This window comes from Bipolaris oryzae (assembly GCF_000523455.1).
Source record: "Bipolaris oryzae ATCC 44560 unplaced genomic scaffold scaffold_27, whole genome shotgun sequence".
Lineage (NCBI taxonomy): Eukaryota > Fungi > Ascomycota > Dothideomycetes > Pleosporales > Pleosporaceae > Bipolaris > Bipolaris oryzae.
In genome coordinates this window covers 192,863-206,046 of record NW_006911303.1, presented here as the reverse complement: position 1 = coordinate 206,046, position 13,184 = coordinate 192,863, and the positions used below count along the sequence as shown (strand labels likewise).

The 13,184-nt window shown below is 51.7% G+C and overlaps 6 protein-coding genes across 6 annotated transcripts; 3 read left to right on the top strand and 3 right to left on the bottom strand.

Annotated features, from left to right (window-relative positions):
* Nucleotides 1-32: 32 nt before the first annotated feature.
* On the bottom strand, nt 33-1,073 carry COCMIDRAFT_34488 (uncharacterized protein; the record flags this gene model as incomplete). The annotated part of the gene is made up of 4 exons (XM_007687225.1): nt 33-144; nt 197-436; nt 563-926; nt 1,001-1,073. 4 exons carry the CDS (start codon nt 1,071-1,073, stop codon nt 33-35), a joined length of 789 nt encoding a protein of 262 aa, XP_007685415.1.
* Nucleotides 1,074-1,474: 401 nt separating this feature from the next.
* On the bottom strand, nt 1,475-2,739 carry COCMIDRAFT_88453 (uncharacterized protein; the record flags this gene model as incomplete). Its single annotated transcript, XM_007687267.1, has 4 exons — nt 1,475-1,542; nt 1,594-2,325; nt 2,376-2,633; nt 2,685-2,739. 4 exons carry the CDS (start codon nt 2,737-2,739, stop codon nt 1,475-1,477), a joined length of 1,113 nt encoding a protein of 370 aa, XP_007685457.1.
* A 339-nt stretch (nt 2,740-3,078) lies between these two features.
* On the bottom strand, nt 3,079-5,237 carry COCMIDRAFT_88442 (uncharacterized protein; the record flags this gene model as incomplete). The annotated part of the gene is made up of 10 exons (XM_007687266.1): nt 3,079-3,407; nt 3,479-3,686; nt 3,743-3,764; nt 3,821-4,108; nt 4,160-4,261; nt 4,311-4,345; nt 4,414-4,510; nt 4,566-4,674; nt 4,722-4,914; nt 4,968-5,237. The coding sequence occupies 10 exons, from the start codon at nt 5,235-5,237 to the stop codon at nt 3,079-3,081; spliced, it is 1,653 nt and encodes a 550-aa protein (XP_007685456.1).
* A 289-nt stretch (nt 5,238-5,526) lies between these two features.
* Nucleotides 5,527-6,269, top strand: COCMIDRAFT_34485 (uncharacterized protein; the record flags this gene model as incomplete). Its single annotated transcript, XM_007687224.1, has 2 exons — nt 5,527-5,858; nt 5,987-6,269. 2 exons carry the CDS (start codon nt 5,527-5,529, stop codon nt 6,267-6,269), a joined length of 615 nt encoding a protein of 204 aa, XP_007685414.1.
* Nucleotides 6,270-9,831: 3,562 nt separating this feature from the next.
* COCMIDRAFT_34483 (uncharacterized protein) lies at nt 9,832-10,240 on the top strand (the record flags this gene model as incomplete). Its single annotated transcript, XM_007687223.1, has 2 exons — nt 9,832-9,998; nt 10,030-10,240. The coding sequence occupies 2 exons, from the start codon at nt 9,832-9,834 to the stop codon at nt 10,238-10,240; spliced, it is 378 nt and encodes a 125-aa protein (XP_007685413.1).
* A 716-nt stretch (nt 10,241-10,956) lies between these two features.
* On the top strand, nt 10,957-13,131 carry COCMIDRAFT_88260 (uncharacterized protein; the record flags this gene model as incomplete). The annotated part of the gene is made up of 6 exons (XM_007687265.1): nt 10,957-11,124; nt 11,248-11,626; nt 11,693-12,258; nt 12,339-12,416; nt 12,492-12,774; nt 12,866-13,131. The coding sequence occupies 6 exons, from the start codon at nt 10,957-10,959 to the stop codon at nt 13,129-13,131; spliced, it is 1,740 nt and encodes a 579-aa protein (XP_007685455.1).
* Nucleotides 13,132-13,184: the final 53 nt, after the last annotated feature.

Genomic DNA, 13,184 nt, shown 5'->3' with positions numbered 1-13,184 from the left:
AACCTACTACTAAACACCCGCCCGTGTCACATTTAGTGACCAGCGAGGGCGTACGCACGGCGGCGATCACGCTCCTCAGCGATCGAGAGCTTGACACCCTTACCCTTGGGCAGAGAGATCCATGGCTTCTCCTTTCCAATGATACTGCACGCTTGTTAGCATTTTAATCCCCCAACTTCACCAAAAAAAAACTTACATGACGTTGGACTCACGAGTGGTGAACTCGTTGTCAACAGCGTCCTTGAGGTGGACAATGTTGAAGCCTCCGTCGTGGCGCTCACGGTGGGTGATGACACCAACACGGCCCATGTTACGACCACCAGTGACCATGACGATGACGCCAGTGTCGAACTTAATGAAGTCGGAGATCTTGCCAGTGGAGAGGTCGACCTTGACGGTGTCGTTGACCTTGATGGCGGGGTCGGGGTAACGGATCCTACACATATATGTTTAGCAGCAATTCGGACATAGCCAGACCCTGGTCGTATGCCTGGTGAAAGAGGTTTCCCTTCAGTCACCTAGCCCAAACTGTGGTCCAACGGCTGATAGAGCGAGAACTTACGTTCGCGCATCGTGCGTAACCAAGTAGGGAATTCCGCCCTTGCCAAGCTGAACACGCTTGACCTTGCCGAGCTTGTATTGTGCCTCCTCGTCTGTTATCCTGTGGACGGTGAAGCGGCCCTTGGTGTCGTAGATCAGGCGGAAGTTCTCGCCAGTCTTCTCAATGGAGATGACGTCCATCAATCCAGTGGGGAAGGTGCTGTCAGTGCGGACCTTGCCGTCGACCTTGACCAGACGCTGCATGAGAATGGCGTTGACCTCGCGGGCGTTGAGCGCATACTTGAGACGGTTGCGGAGGAAGATGACGAGGGGGAGGGAGTCGCGGAGCTTGTGAGGACCGGGCGAGGCCTTGGGGGCGTAGGCACCTGAGAATTGTCAACTTGATGCTCGCCATGTTGCTTTACACTGCCGGTTGCAGGCGTGCAGGAATCGAGCGTACCGGACAGCTTGTCCAAGAGCCAGTGCGAGGGCGCGCTGAGGCGCTTCTGGTGCTTAACGGGTCCACGCGCCATTTTGACTGTTGTGTGAGGTTAGTCGTCGAGGTTGTCGGAAGTCCTGTCAGAGTACGAAATCGGGGTGGGAAGATTTGATCAAATTCCCACACTAGCGCCGTGTGCTAACCGAGCACTAGCGTCGCCGCCAAGACTAGCGCCTCGGTGTGGATCATCCTCGCAAATAGATAATTGGCATGTCCAGTGAGGTATATTGAAGTTGCAAAATGCAGTGACTGAGATTGAGCCGTATGGAAGTGTTTTGCTTCCTTCAATCTCACGTTCAGGTCTGCACAGCCATTGTCTAGACATCACTGATCAGTCCGTCACAACACGCCAGTGTATTCAAGTCTGGTGAATTTTGGCTCTGAATTTTTTATTCAAATTCAATGCTATCCACATTTTTTCTTCAGTGTCGCATTTTACGCGTATCCCTTCAGCACCGCGGCCTCGGCATTAAGGATGGAAGAACCTGCCGCCCCGATAACCGCTGCGAATAGTTAGCACCGTTTTTATGTCTTGATCATAGTTTCCAACTTACTGTTGTGACTTAGTGCAACAAACTTGATATCGAAAATACCAGACTCATCCTCGCGTATTCTGCCTACACTGACAGTGTATCCTCTGTCAGTCTCCCTATCTAATCTTGGCTGCGGCCTATCAGGCTCGTCCATGACTGCAATTGCCTTCTTAGGCGCAGAGGGGCAGCCTAGCTTTTGCGCGTCCGAGACATAGTCGCGCATTGCCTGCTTGACCTCTTCTGCGCTGGGTGGTGGGCGACGCTCGAAGCGTAGTGATACGCATGCAGTGTGTCCATCCAGGACTGGAACACGATTGCATGCGGCGGAGATCTTCATAGGCTGGTCCACGAAACCAGTGACACCCTCGTTGACGCTTCCAAGGATTTTGGAGGCCTCAGTCTCGAGCTTGTCTTCTTCACCCGAAATAAAGGGTACGACGTTATCAATGATGTCCATGCTACTGACGCCGGGGTAGCCAGCGCCTGAGACTGCCTGCATTGTAACGACTGACACTTGGTTAATGGGGCCAAATTTATCTTGCAACGCCGCAAAAGGAATCACTATTCCAATGACAGCGCAGTTTGAGTTGCACACCAAAAAACCCTTTTCTAGCTTGTGATGCTGCCTCTGGTGCTTGATCACGTCGAGATGTGGAAGGTTTACGGTGGGGACGACGAGTGGGACGAGAGGATCGCGGCGGTAGTTCTTTGCGTTTGAGAAAACGGCAAGTTCAGCCTTGAGGAAGGCCATCTCTATATGAAGGTTCAGCTCCAGCGCAAGGTATTTGAAGCGGCGCACCTACCAACATCTCCCGCAACATCGCTGTCGAGTCCAGAGAAGACTAGGTCGCAGTCCTTGAACTCTTCGGGTACGCATTTCTTCACTACCAATTCTCCAATGCGCTCCGAATACGGCAGCGCTTGCTTCCACTTGACGGCATCTTTGTACTTCTTGCCAGCAGATCGCTCCGAGGCTCCAACAGCATGTAGCTCGAGATGTGGGTGGAGTGCGAGGAGAAGGATGAAGCGTTGGCCGACAGAGCCAGTTGCGCCGAGCACGCCTGCGATTGAGTCAGTCAGTCAATCGTTTTCGTCGGGTGGCAAATGCTTACCGCACTTCTTCTTGGGAAATTCCTTCTTGGGAGACGTAAAATGTTCAGCGTCCATGGTTATGGCAAAAGAGAATGTGGAATTATGAGATTGAGTCAATCGAGTTCCCAAAGTTCAAGTCGGGAAGTTATGACGCGCGGGGGTGGGGTGGAAAACGCGACCACCGATCGCGGAGGTCCCACGCTCGCCTTGTCAGCTATGGCAATTTAGGTCACTTTTCATCAAATCTGTAGAACGTAAACTTTTCATTACTAAAAACATTTTCTAAAGAAGATCAATCGACGAGATCTATGCATTCCCTCCCAGCAGATGCAGTGCAGATGGTCAGACAACCCTCCCAATGCATAATATCAGCTTTTGAACGAAAAAGAAAAAGAAGCCAAGTGGCGGCATTAGCTATGCCTGAGCGTCCATGATTTTTCCTGGGTTCATGAGCCAGTAAGGGTCTAATGCACCCTTGATACATCTCATTACGTTGATGGTATCAACACCAAGTTCTTTCTGCAACGATGCCTTTTTTCCGAGTCCGATACCATGCTCGCCGGTGCAGGTACCTTCCATCTCGAGCGCCCGGTCGACCATGTCATGAACACACTTTTCAACGGCAGCTCGCTCTTTGGGGTCTTTGCTGTTGTACATGATGCTTTCGTGAAAGTTTCCATCTCCAATGTGACCAAGGATACTCGCAAAAAGGCCAAGGTCGTCCATTTCTTTCTTGGAGATTTCTGTAGTAGTATTAGGGTTAGACAGGAAATTAAGAAGAAGTTTGAGCGAAAGTGCTATTGCAGGGTCGTACCTATAATGTCAGGGAGCCGGGAAATGGGGACCGCGACATCTGTTGACCAAACCTCATCGCCTTCGCGACGGAGCGCCATCATGCTCCAAAGTGACTCTTTGCGAGCCGACCAAAGGGTTTTCTGCTCCTCGGCATCCGTGGCAAATTCGAAATCACCGCTCTTATTGGCTTTTGCGATAGCCTTTACAAGCTCGATATTTTCCTGTACCTAGTATGCAGTCAGTTACGTTCTGGGTAAATGCGCGGCTGTAGGGCTGAACATACCCCTGCCTTTGTTCCCGAGAACCTGTTTGGAGCAGTTAGTTCTAGCTTCACAAGATCCAATTTATCGGGGAAACCTACTTGAAGAACATGGTCGGTAATTCCTTCCATTTTTTTGTCGTCGCACCCGCTTTGTTGATGACGCCCATTTGCACATCATCCATGATCTCCATGGCGGCTACAGGGACCCCGGCCCGCAGTACTTTAGAGGCTGCAGCTGCAGCATCGCGTATTGTAGGAAAGGTCACGACTGCAACACTAGTCTCTTGGGGTATGACAGCTAGCTTGAGAGTCACTTCCGTGACGATGCCGAGGGTACCTTCGGACCCAATGAAGAGGTTTGTCAAGTTGTAGCCAGCAGATGATTTTCTAGAAAACCATTAATGATGCTATGAAGCCAATACGTGGGAATATGCATACCGGGGCCGCTGTCTGGTTTTGATGACGGTGCCGTCAGCCAGCACCACGGTCAGGTTGATGACCCAATCCTTCATGGTTCCGTATCGCACAGCGTTAGTTCCGCTGCGATGATTAGTTGCAATATCCGTGCAGCGTAGATAGCCGCACCTACCTGCAGCTGGTGCCTACCATGCCTCCAATTCGGGCCTGACACGTTTGTTAATAAAAGTTGGGTGGCCATGTGGTGCACAATCAAGTGACAGGTGTATGCATACCGATGGACCGGGGTCAACAGGGAAAAAGAGACCAGACTCTTTTATCTGATCGTTGAGACTCATCCAGGGTACAGAAGGCTGAACGACGACGTCCATGCTATAGGTTTAGTCAGCAGTGCCCTCGCTCTAGGTGCAAGGCATTGCCGACTCACTCGTCCTCGTGCAAGGCAATGATTCGATCCATAAAGGCAAAGTCGATGCTCATGCCTCCAAAGGGAGCCGAGAAATTTGCCTCCAAGCTTGATCCACCAGAGTAGGGAACTTTGCGGTATTAGTGGGTAAGGTTGGAGAAAGCATGGTGTGCGTACTCATTGGTATCCTGTACTTGAAGCAGATTTTGGCAATGGCCGAGCACTCTTCAGTCGACTTTGGGTATGCCACGGCGACTGGGAGCTGGTCAATGTTAATCGAAGACCATTCCGAGTAGCCGTGTCTGTGCAAATCTTCATCGTCGGTGCTGATTACTTCCTCTCCCAGCAATTCCCTCAGCTCAGTGATGGCCTAGACTGATGAGCATGGATGACGTGCAAACATATAGTCTCTGATAAACCCACCTTTTCCATCTCGTGCTTGTTTGCGTACTGGGGACCAGTGGACTTGAGCCATGGCATTTGGATGCGGTGGGGTTCGTCATTGGCGCCGTAAAAGTAGGTGGTTGTGCCAGTGACGGCAGAGAAGAGCAAAGCTCGCCCAGAGTTCCAGAAGGGTCGTTGGTTGGCGTGGGATGTGAAGGTTCGGTCGGCTCCGCTTCGTGCCCGAGTGCCTGCTCGCCTGAGCAAAGGCGAGACTGTGTGTCTGACTCGCGCTGCTGCTTGCCAAAACATGGTTAAAAAAGAGAGGCAAAGAGAGAAATGTGAAAGTAAGAAAAAAAGAAGAAGGAAAGAAAGAAAGAAAGAGGAAGTTGATCTACCTGGCCAGACTACAGGTCGAGGCAGGCTTCAGTGACGAAGACTATGGGTCCATGCGCGATTTGCGAGCTAGAGGAATGGATGGCAGCACTAAGCATTTTATGGGGCTCACGGGTAGAGGACAAGGAGAGCAAAAGCGGAAAGAAGATGATTCAAGGTACAGGCGTACGGCGCCATTATTGTTTTGGGCAAGGCCTTGGGCGTCATGGGCCAACGCACGGGCGAGGCCGCAAGACCACATAGTGTGGTTGATGGAGGAGAAGAGGCATGGGGCGCGTGGGAGGCTGACTGGGTTACCGATGTGCAGCAGCAAATGAAGCCGGTTGAGCGTGATCAGCTGCAAGGGGGCTTGCACTTGGAAGCCGGCGAGGCAATTGCGGGGAAGGCCAGGGCGGCAACGGCAGACAGAGGCGGTGGTATGCTACTGTATGGATATGCAGCGTGGCGACTGATGATGGATGACAGTCAAGGCGTCGTCGGTCGCGTGACGAGGCGCCGGCTAGGGTCGCAAGCAGATGCAGATGGGAACAGGGCCGGGTTTATTTTTTGTTTTTTTCCATTCCAGACGAACATAACGTGGATTTATGGGCCAGCTGGCCGGAGAGATGTATGTGCCTGGAAGCGTGGCGGCCGCCACATGGATACACAGACATGACATGTATGAGGCTCAGCAGCAGCAGCAGCAACGGTCGGGATGGAAAGCAAAGGCCCGGGGGGGATCTGGATGGCGAGCAAGAGGGCGTGGATAGCGTGGATTGGATGGCCGTCATCCAATTACCTCAGCAGTGGGGGCCGTTTGCATCCACAGCGACATGCCACGCCGCCGTCAAGAGCCGCTCCAGTCGGCCTTTGCTCGCCGGCCATGGCCAGGAGGATTCCGACAAGACAAGACAAGACCAGACCAGACCAGACCAGACAGACGTTGATGGCGCATCCGAGCAGCCGTGACGCAACAGCATCGCGCAACGTCAATCAGGCGTCCAGGCACTGCCCAAAAAAGCAAACAAGCATGCGGTGCAGGCGGCGGTGCAAGGCGGGGAAATGTTGGCGGCCCATGTCTGTACATACATTCACTACATACCACATGCGTATAGTGTACACACGCCTATACAACTACAGGGCACAAAGATTGGCTGGCGCGGTTGTCGGAGGAACGCGAGAGCGCCAAACAAGATCGCGTATAGGCGATGATCCGACGCGCTGCACACTTTGCACGGGAACCAGACCAACCCACTACTACCTTGATACATACGCACTACACTATTAGTTGCAACCTTGAAAGCCGAGGCCAACCATGCCAGACGGGGCCCCCACGGCAGACTTGAGCGCACAGCTCAATGCGGAACTGACGAGGATCATCCAATGTCCATATCCTCCCTCGCTCTCTGTAAGTCCTGTATTACTTAGCATTGCCGTATTGCACCATCCACCCACATGACTCGTCGCTTTTACATTCCACCACCACGCTTGATTGATTGTCTGACCAACATCTCACACACAGCCTCTGTCCCACCTCCTCGTGCGTGCCGACCTACCCACCATCCGCGCTTCTATCCATCACCGTTCTCCATGCGCCCTGACCGCCTTGGCCAAAATCGTCCGCGATGCCTTGTCGCTGACGGCTTACACGCTGCGTGTCCTGCATCGTCTGTGTAAGCTTTTGACCGCCTCTTGTTACCACATCGGCTGACTGCCTACCCCTATGCAGGCCACGCACCCGAGTTCCGTGACCAACTATTGATCCGCTACCCGGGCCTGTTAAACGGTCTGTTGGAGAGGGCCGTTTCCTCCAAGCAAGACTTCAACGACGTAAGTAGTACAGACTTTGCCACCATCCCCTCCCCCTAACCCACCCCCAGCTCGGAGAACTATGTGTGCTACTTCTGTCATACCCTTTGCCAGAGGCAATTCCCTTACCTGCCGCCGCACAGAGCTTTCTGCTCCACGTCTTTGAAAAGGCTTCACAGAACCCCAATTCCGATGCCTTGAAGTCGGTATATCGTATGCTCAATGGGGCATGTGCCCAGCTCCATCGTCTCCTTCCTAGTGCTGCCAGACGACGCTTTGATACCGAGCTTTGCCGCATCTTGCAAAACAATGTATCTGGCGAGTCGGCCATGCTACTGTTGTGGCTGTGTGGCATAGTCATTATCGTCGAGCATCCAGAAGGCGTCCGGCCCGCCCACGCTTCCGACACAAGTCATGAGCCTGTCTCTACCCAGACGCTAATGCAGCAATGGGTAACACCATCCGGTCAAAAGCTATTTGGCTCTACCAAGGACTTGTACAAGAATATACAGATGACGTGCTTGAATATCCTGTGGCTCCTCAAAGCCTCCGTCGACGACGACGACGAGGTAATTGAAGGCTTGCGTATTGCCTCTAGAACCATGCAATGCATCGACATAAACATCAGAGATAGTTGGCTCAAGCATGAAAAGGGGGCGTTGCTTTTTGATAAATGCCGTTCGAGGATAGAAGAGTCGGCTTCTAGCCCGACCGTTCAGTTGGAGGCCCTGTCTTTCTTTGGCCAGCTTTCTGGCTCAAAGAAACCATCCCAAAGTATAGTGCCGCGGTACGCATCATGTGTCTTTGATGCTGTCTGTATAGCAGAGCCAGCCGGCGTTTCTGAGCTGCTATCAGTATCACTTCCTAAATTTGCGGTAAGCACATTTGAAACCACTGTAGACCACTCAACTGATTGAGACAGGCATATATTCCAGATATCCAAGCACTATTTTCCGGTGTCTTAGATGCATGTGCTGAACAACCAAGCCCTAGGCACATGTCCAATCTTGTCAGTTTCGTAGATGAACTCACCACTGCCACCCTGTCTTTTTCTACATCACGAGGCAACGTACTTCGCGGTCTGTCGTCGAAGACCTTGCAAGATAAGATCTGGCGTCTTGTGCGGCTCGACCCAAATCATCAAGCCGTCTGCACCCATGTAGCATCGATTCATCGACAGCTCATCGCTGCTACCCTTGCTTCTTTAATCACCATAGTTCTCGCCGCCGAGCCAGGAGAGCCGAAATTACCTCATACTCTCACAATGGCCCTTGTGAAAGCACAACAGAATCTGGCACCTGTAACGGGCGCCTGCCCATATGCTTCTGAGACGCCAAAGAATACACCCATATCACTCTTCCAAGCTGCAAATACACAAAATACTGGTCAGCATTTGGAAGACTGGAGTACACGCCTTGATTCGGAACTGCAGAGCCAAGGCAAGTATCAGAGAGACGCCATCTTACGTTCAGTAGCACAGATTTGCACTGACCTCGAAACGCGCTGTAATACGGTCGAAGAACCGCTACGTAGGGAGAAAGAAAAATCAACCGAACTTGAGGAGCAAATTCGCTCCTTAAGTGATGAAGTTGAGTCACTAAGGATACAAAACGAAGACTCTGTCGATCAACTAGAAGGCTTAGAAAAGGAGCTGGAGGACCTGAGAGAAGAACAAGGCCGCCTACGGGAGGAGAATGCCACCGTTACCCAAGAAAAGGAACGAGCACAGTCTCGGGCTAGAGAGTTAGAGACACTCCTCGAAGAGTCAAAATCGGACGCGAACGAAGCGCTCAAGGCTGCTCAGGAGAGTTTTGGCGCAAAGGAACTCGCACTTCAGTCGAGTATTCTTCAATATAAGGAGGATAACCGCGCCCATGATTTCCAGATACAGCAGCTGAACGACACTATCAGTGAGCTAAGACAGTCCGAAGCTCAACGGGAGAAGGACCACAATACACTTGCCAAGGAATATGAAAATCTCCAACGTCGCTGTCAGGATACGGAAGAAACACTTCAACATGAAAGATCAAACGCTGCTCACCAGAACGACGGCGTTGCACGTCTTGAGACACGAGTATCGGAATACCACCGCCTTCTAGAAGAGAAGGAAGCTGAGTTGGAGAAGGCCTTGAAAAATTTGGATACACTGCAAAGCATGCAACGAGAGCTCCAAGAGACGTCGGAAGCCAAGATCAAAGATCTAGCAGCTCAGCATAACAGCGATATCGAGGCACTCAATCAGAAAGCCGAGCATGTGTGTAAGATTCTCGAAGACCAACTTCAGAACGCTCTGGAGGATTACCAGCAAGAAGAGCATGATCACGAAAAGTCGCGTCAACAGATTGAGCAGCTCCAAGAAATCATTCCACACCTAGAGTCTAGAATTCAAGAGCTCGAAGACTTTTGCAAAGAGCAAGAAGATGAACTTGAGGAGCGCAGAGCCATCCACAAGAACGTGTTGGCACATTTTGGTGTCTCATCCCAACAACCACTAGCTATTCGCTCCGCGTCTCGATCCTACAAGGACGTTGCCGCGACCACTGCACGCGAGCCGAGAACTCAACGGCGACGCAAGTCCGCCTTCATTGTACCCGAGGATACCACGCCGATGGCAGATTCAACTACAGAAGATACTGCTGAGGTGTCTTTCGAGTCATCTTTGAAAGCGAATATCCCAGCACCCAAACGCTTGAAACCACGGCCAGCTTTCAAAGTTCCCACCATGCTCACGCCATACGCTCAGAAGCCCAATTCAGTCTCTAAATCCGCCTCGAGCAGAACATCACCCAGTACGCGTTCAGCGCTGCGACAAATGTCGCCAAACCGGCGGCATGCAGTTGGGCCTTCAACAGCTGAGCAAGGAGATAATGATACCACTGATGCGAGTGCGTTGACGGAGAAGCGAGGAGGAAGTCTACAGGATATCGAGTATGCAGACTTCGATACCGATGAAGATTTTCTCTCTGATACGCCACTTACACCGGGGTTTATGGCAGGAACAGGTAGAATTCCTAATGAAGACGAAACGAATACAAGTGAGCTATGAGCGAACATATGACAAAAAAAATCGGGGCATCTATTGGACGGACTTCATAAGATTTAGGCCATCTACACCGACGTCATATTACTAGATTCAAAAAACAACAATCCTCAATGAAATCACTATCCATATACAAAACCCCAATTTCCAAGCAAACCAAATAACCCTCAACACCCGCGACCATCCGCCCACGCAACCCTCACACTCCCCATCCTAGTCCCTTTTACGAGCCTACCCCCGTTTCCCCCACGCGCGCAAACCGAACCCCCCCCCACGCCTACCACCGGAATACCCAAAACAAACAACTCCGAACAACCCCGAACCACACTGAACCACTCTACACGCGTGTACCTAAACTAGCGGGGTCCCCACACAACTCGTCATACCCGCCACACCTAATTGGCCCACTTACAACATGTTCTCATTCCGCAACAACTCGGCAAACCTGCCGAAAAACGATGGGAGTCGCGACGACTAAGAGCAGAAGTAGTGCCGTGAAGAGGAGTAGACGGTTAGGTAGCATCTGCACGTATGGCGTGCGTGGATGGGTAGTGCAAGCCTGCAAGTTTGGTTGGGAGTCGGGGGACCGATGAGCTTAGATAAGTGAGGGGGATACATGGATAGATAGACTGAGATAGATAGCTTGTCATACAACCTCAATCTAGCATTCAACCTCCATTCAAGAACATAAGCCGTATATACCTCATCCCCAACCTTGTTTATTTTTTTTCCATTTCTTTTCTTTTCCCCATCCGTCTTTTGGACCGCTTTCAGCTTTGTCTGGTATTGTAAGGGAGTAGAAAAGCGATGGCGCTCGATACGGACGTTGTAATCATAGGCGCGGGAATGAGCGGCCTCGGCCTCGCCGTTCAACTCATCCGCATGTACAATCTGCGCAGCTTTGAAATCGTGGAGAAGAGCGGGGATGTGGGCGGGACGTGGAATGTGAATACGTATCCGGGGTGTGGGTGTGATGTGAGTTTCGTCCCATAAACCTCCGCCCTTTTTCCATTTCAAAAGCCTGATAGGGGAGGGTGGGGGGGGGGGTTTCTTTGAAAGGGAAAATAGGGAACAAGGAAGTTGTTGATAAGAAGTTAGGTCGCCTCACACTTCTACTCCTACAGTTTCGCACTGAATCCAGACTGGACCCGCAAGTACTCGCACCAACGCGAAATCCAGGCGTATTTCCGAGGGGTCGCAGAGCAGTACGATGTCCTTCCGCATATCCGATTCCAATCCACTGTGGAAAAAGCTGTGTGGAATGAGGATGAAAAGATCTGGGAGGTCGAAGTTTTGGATTTGAAAACGAAGCAACGCACCATCCGGCGGGCGAAGATCCTCGTATCGGGTGTGGGAGCCCTGTCTGTACCCAAGGAATGCGACATCCCAGGCGCAGAGACGTACAAAGGACGTTTATTCCATTCTGCGAGGTGGGATCATGAGTTCGATTGGGGTGGGAAGGACGTTGTTGTTCTTGGTATTTTTCCCCCTTCATCACAAATCCAAAAGCTATAAGTAGTATGAAACTAACAAACCACCAAAGGAAACGGCTGCTCCGCCACCCAATTCGTCCCCATCCTCGCCTCCGCCCCCAACTCACTCCGCAACCTCGTGCAATTCAGCCGCCAAGCGCAGTTCCTCTCAGCCCGCGAGAACCCCGTCTACTCAAACACCTTTAAGGCCATCATGCGCTATGTACCACTAGCCATGCGCCTCTACCGCCTAAAATTCTACATCGATCTAGAACTCGACTACCGCGGTTTCTCCATCGCCTCCGGCCAGCACATCCGCCAGGCCCTCGCTAAGGAAAACTCCGCATACGTGAAGAGCGTGGCGCCGCCGAAGTACTGGGACGCACTCATCCCGAATGTCGAAGTAGGGTGTAAGAGAAAAGTCCTGGATACAGAGTACCTGAAGACGCTGTGGCGAGAGAATGTCGAATTGGTATATGATGATGCTGTGGAAAGGATTACGGAAAAGGGGGTTGTGACGAGGCAGGGGAGGGAGATTAGTGCGGATGCGATTGTGTTGGCGACCGGGTTTGAGACGGTACAGATGTTAGTGCCGATGGAGATTTTGGGGAGGGGGGGTGTGGGGTTGAGGGAATGGGTGAGTTGACTTTTCTACTACTAACAATCCCGAGTTTGAGGAAGATAGTAGGAGGGCAGGATTACTGACAATTGAGACAGTGGGACAAAACTTCCCGCGGCGTCGCTCAAGCCTACTTCGGCACCGTCGTGCCGAATTTCCCTAATTTCTTCATACTGGTAAGTAAGAGAAGCACATGTACAAAAACGCATCTGAGACATACAACTGACTTCACACCTTACGAATTTGAATAGATGGGTCCAAATACCGTTACTGGCCATCTCAGCGTCATCTACAGCACCGAGTGCCAAATCAATTTCATCCTCCGCCTTCTCGACCCCATCATCAAATCCCTACCATCCTACCAATCCCAATCATTAGTCCCTAGCTTCTTCGCCGCAACACCAGCAACCGTCGAGGTCAAACCCGAAGCCGCAGCCGCAGATTCCCGCTGGACACAAGCCGCAGCGAAGAAACTAGTCTGGTCAACTGGATGCGTGAACTGGGCTGTTGATCGCAAGACAGGACTTAACAACAGTAAGCACTATTTCGCCTTCGTAACTCCACTTGTTTCGCCAAAAAAAAAGAAGAAGAAGGCGTGGAAGAGCTAATAATCCCCCCGCAACAGTGATGTATCCAGACTGGCAATTCATGTTCTGGCTCCGCAGCATCTTCTGGAAAAAAACCGATTTCGTCTATCTAGACGCGGAGACGGGTCGAGAAATTAATCCGCACGCGCGGAAGACGATACTACGGCTCGTGGCTATCGCTGCGTTTGCAAGCGGTGTCTTTGTAGGCAGACACTGGCTACGCGAGTCGCTGCCTCGTAGGCTGCAGGACTTCGACCCACGGGCGTTGTTGCAACGGTCTGGGATCGTAAGAATTGTAAACTAGGCAACTTAGCTCGTGGTCTCGAGGTGGTACCATTCCGACGACAAACGGCCTAG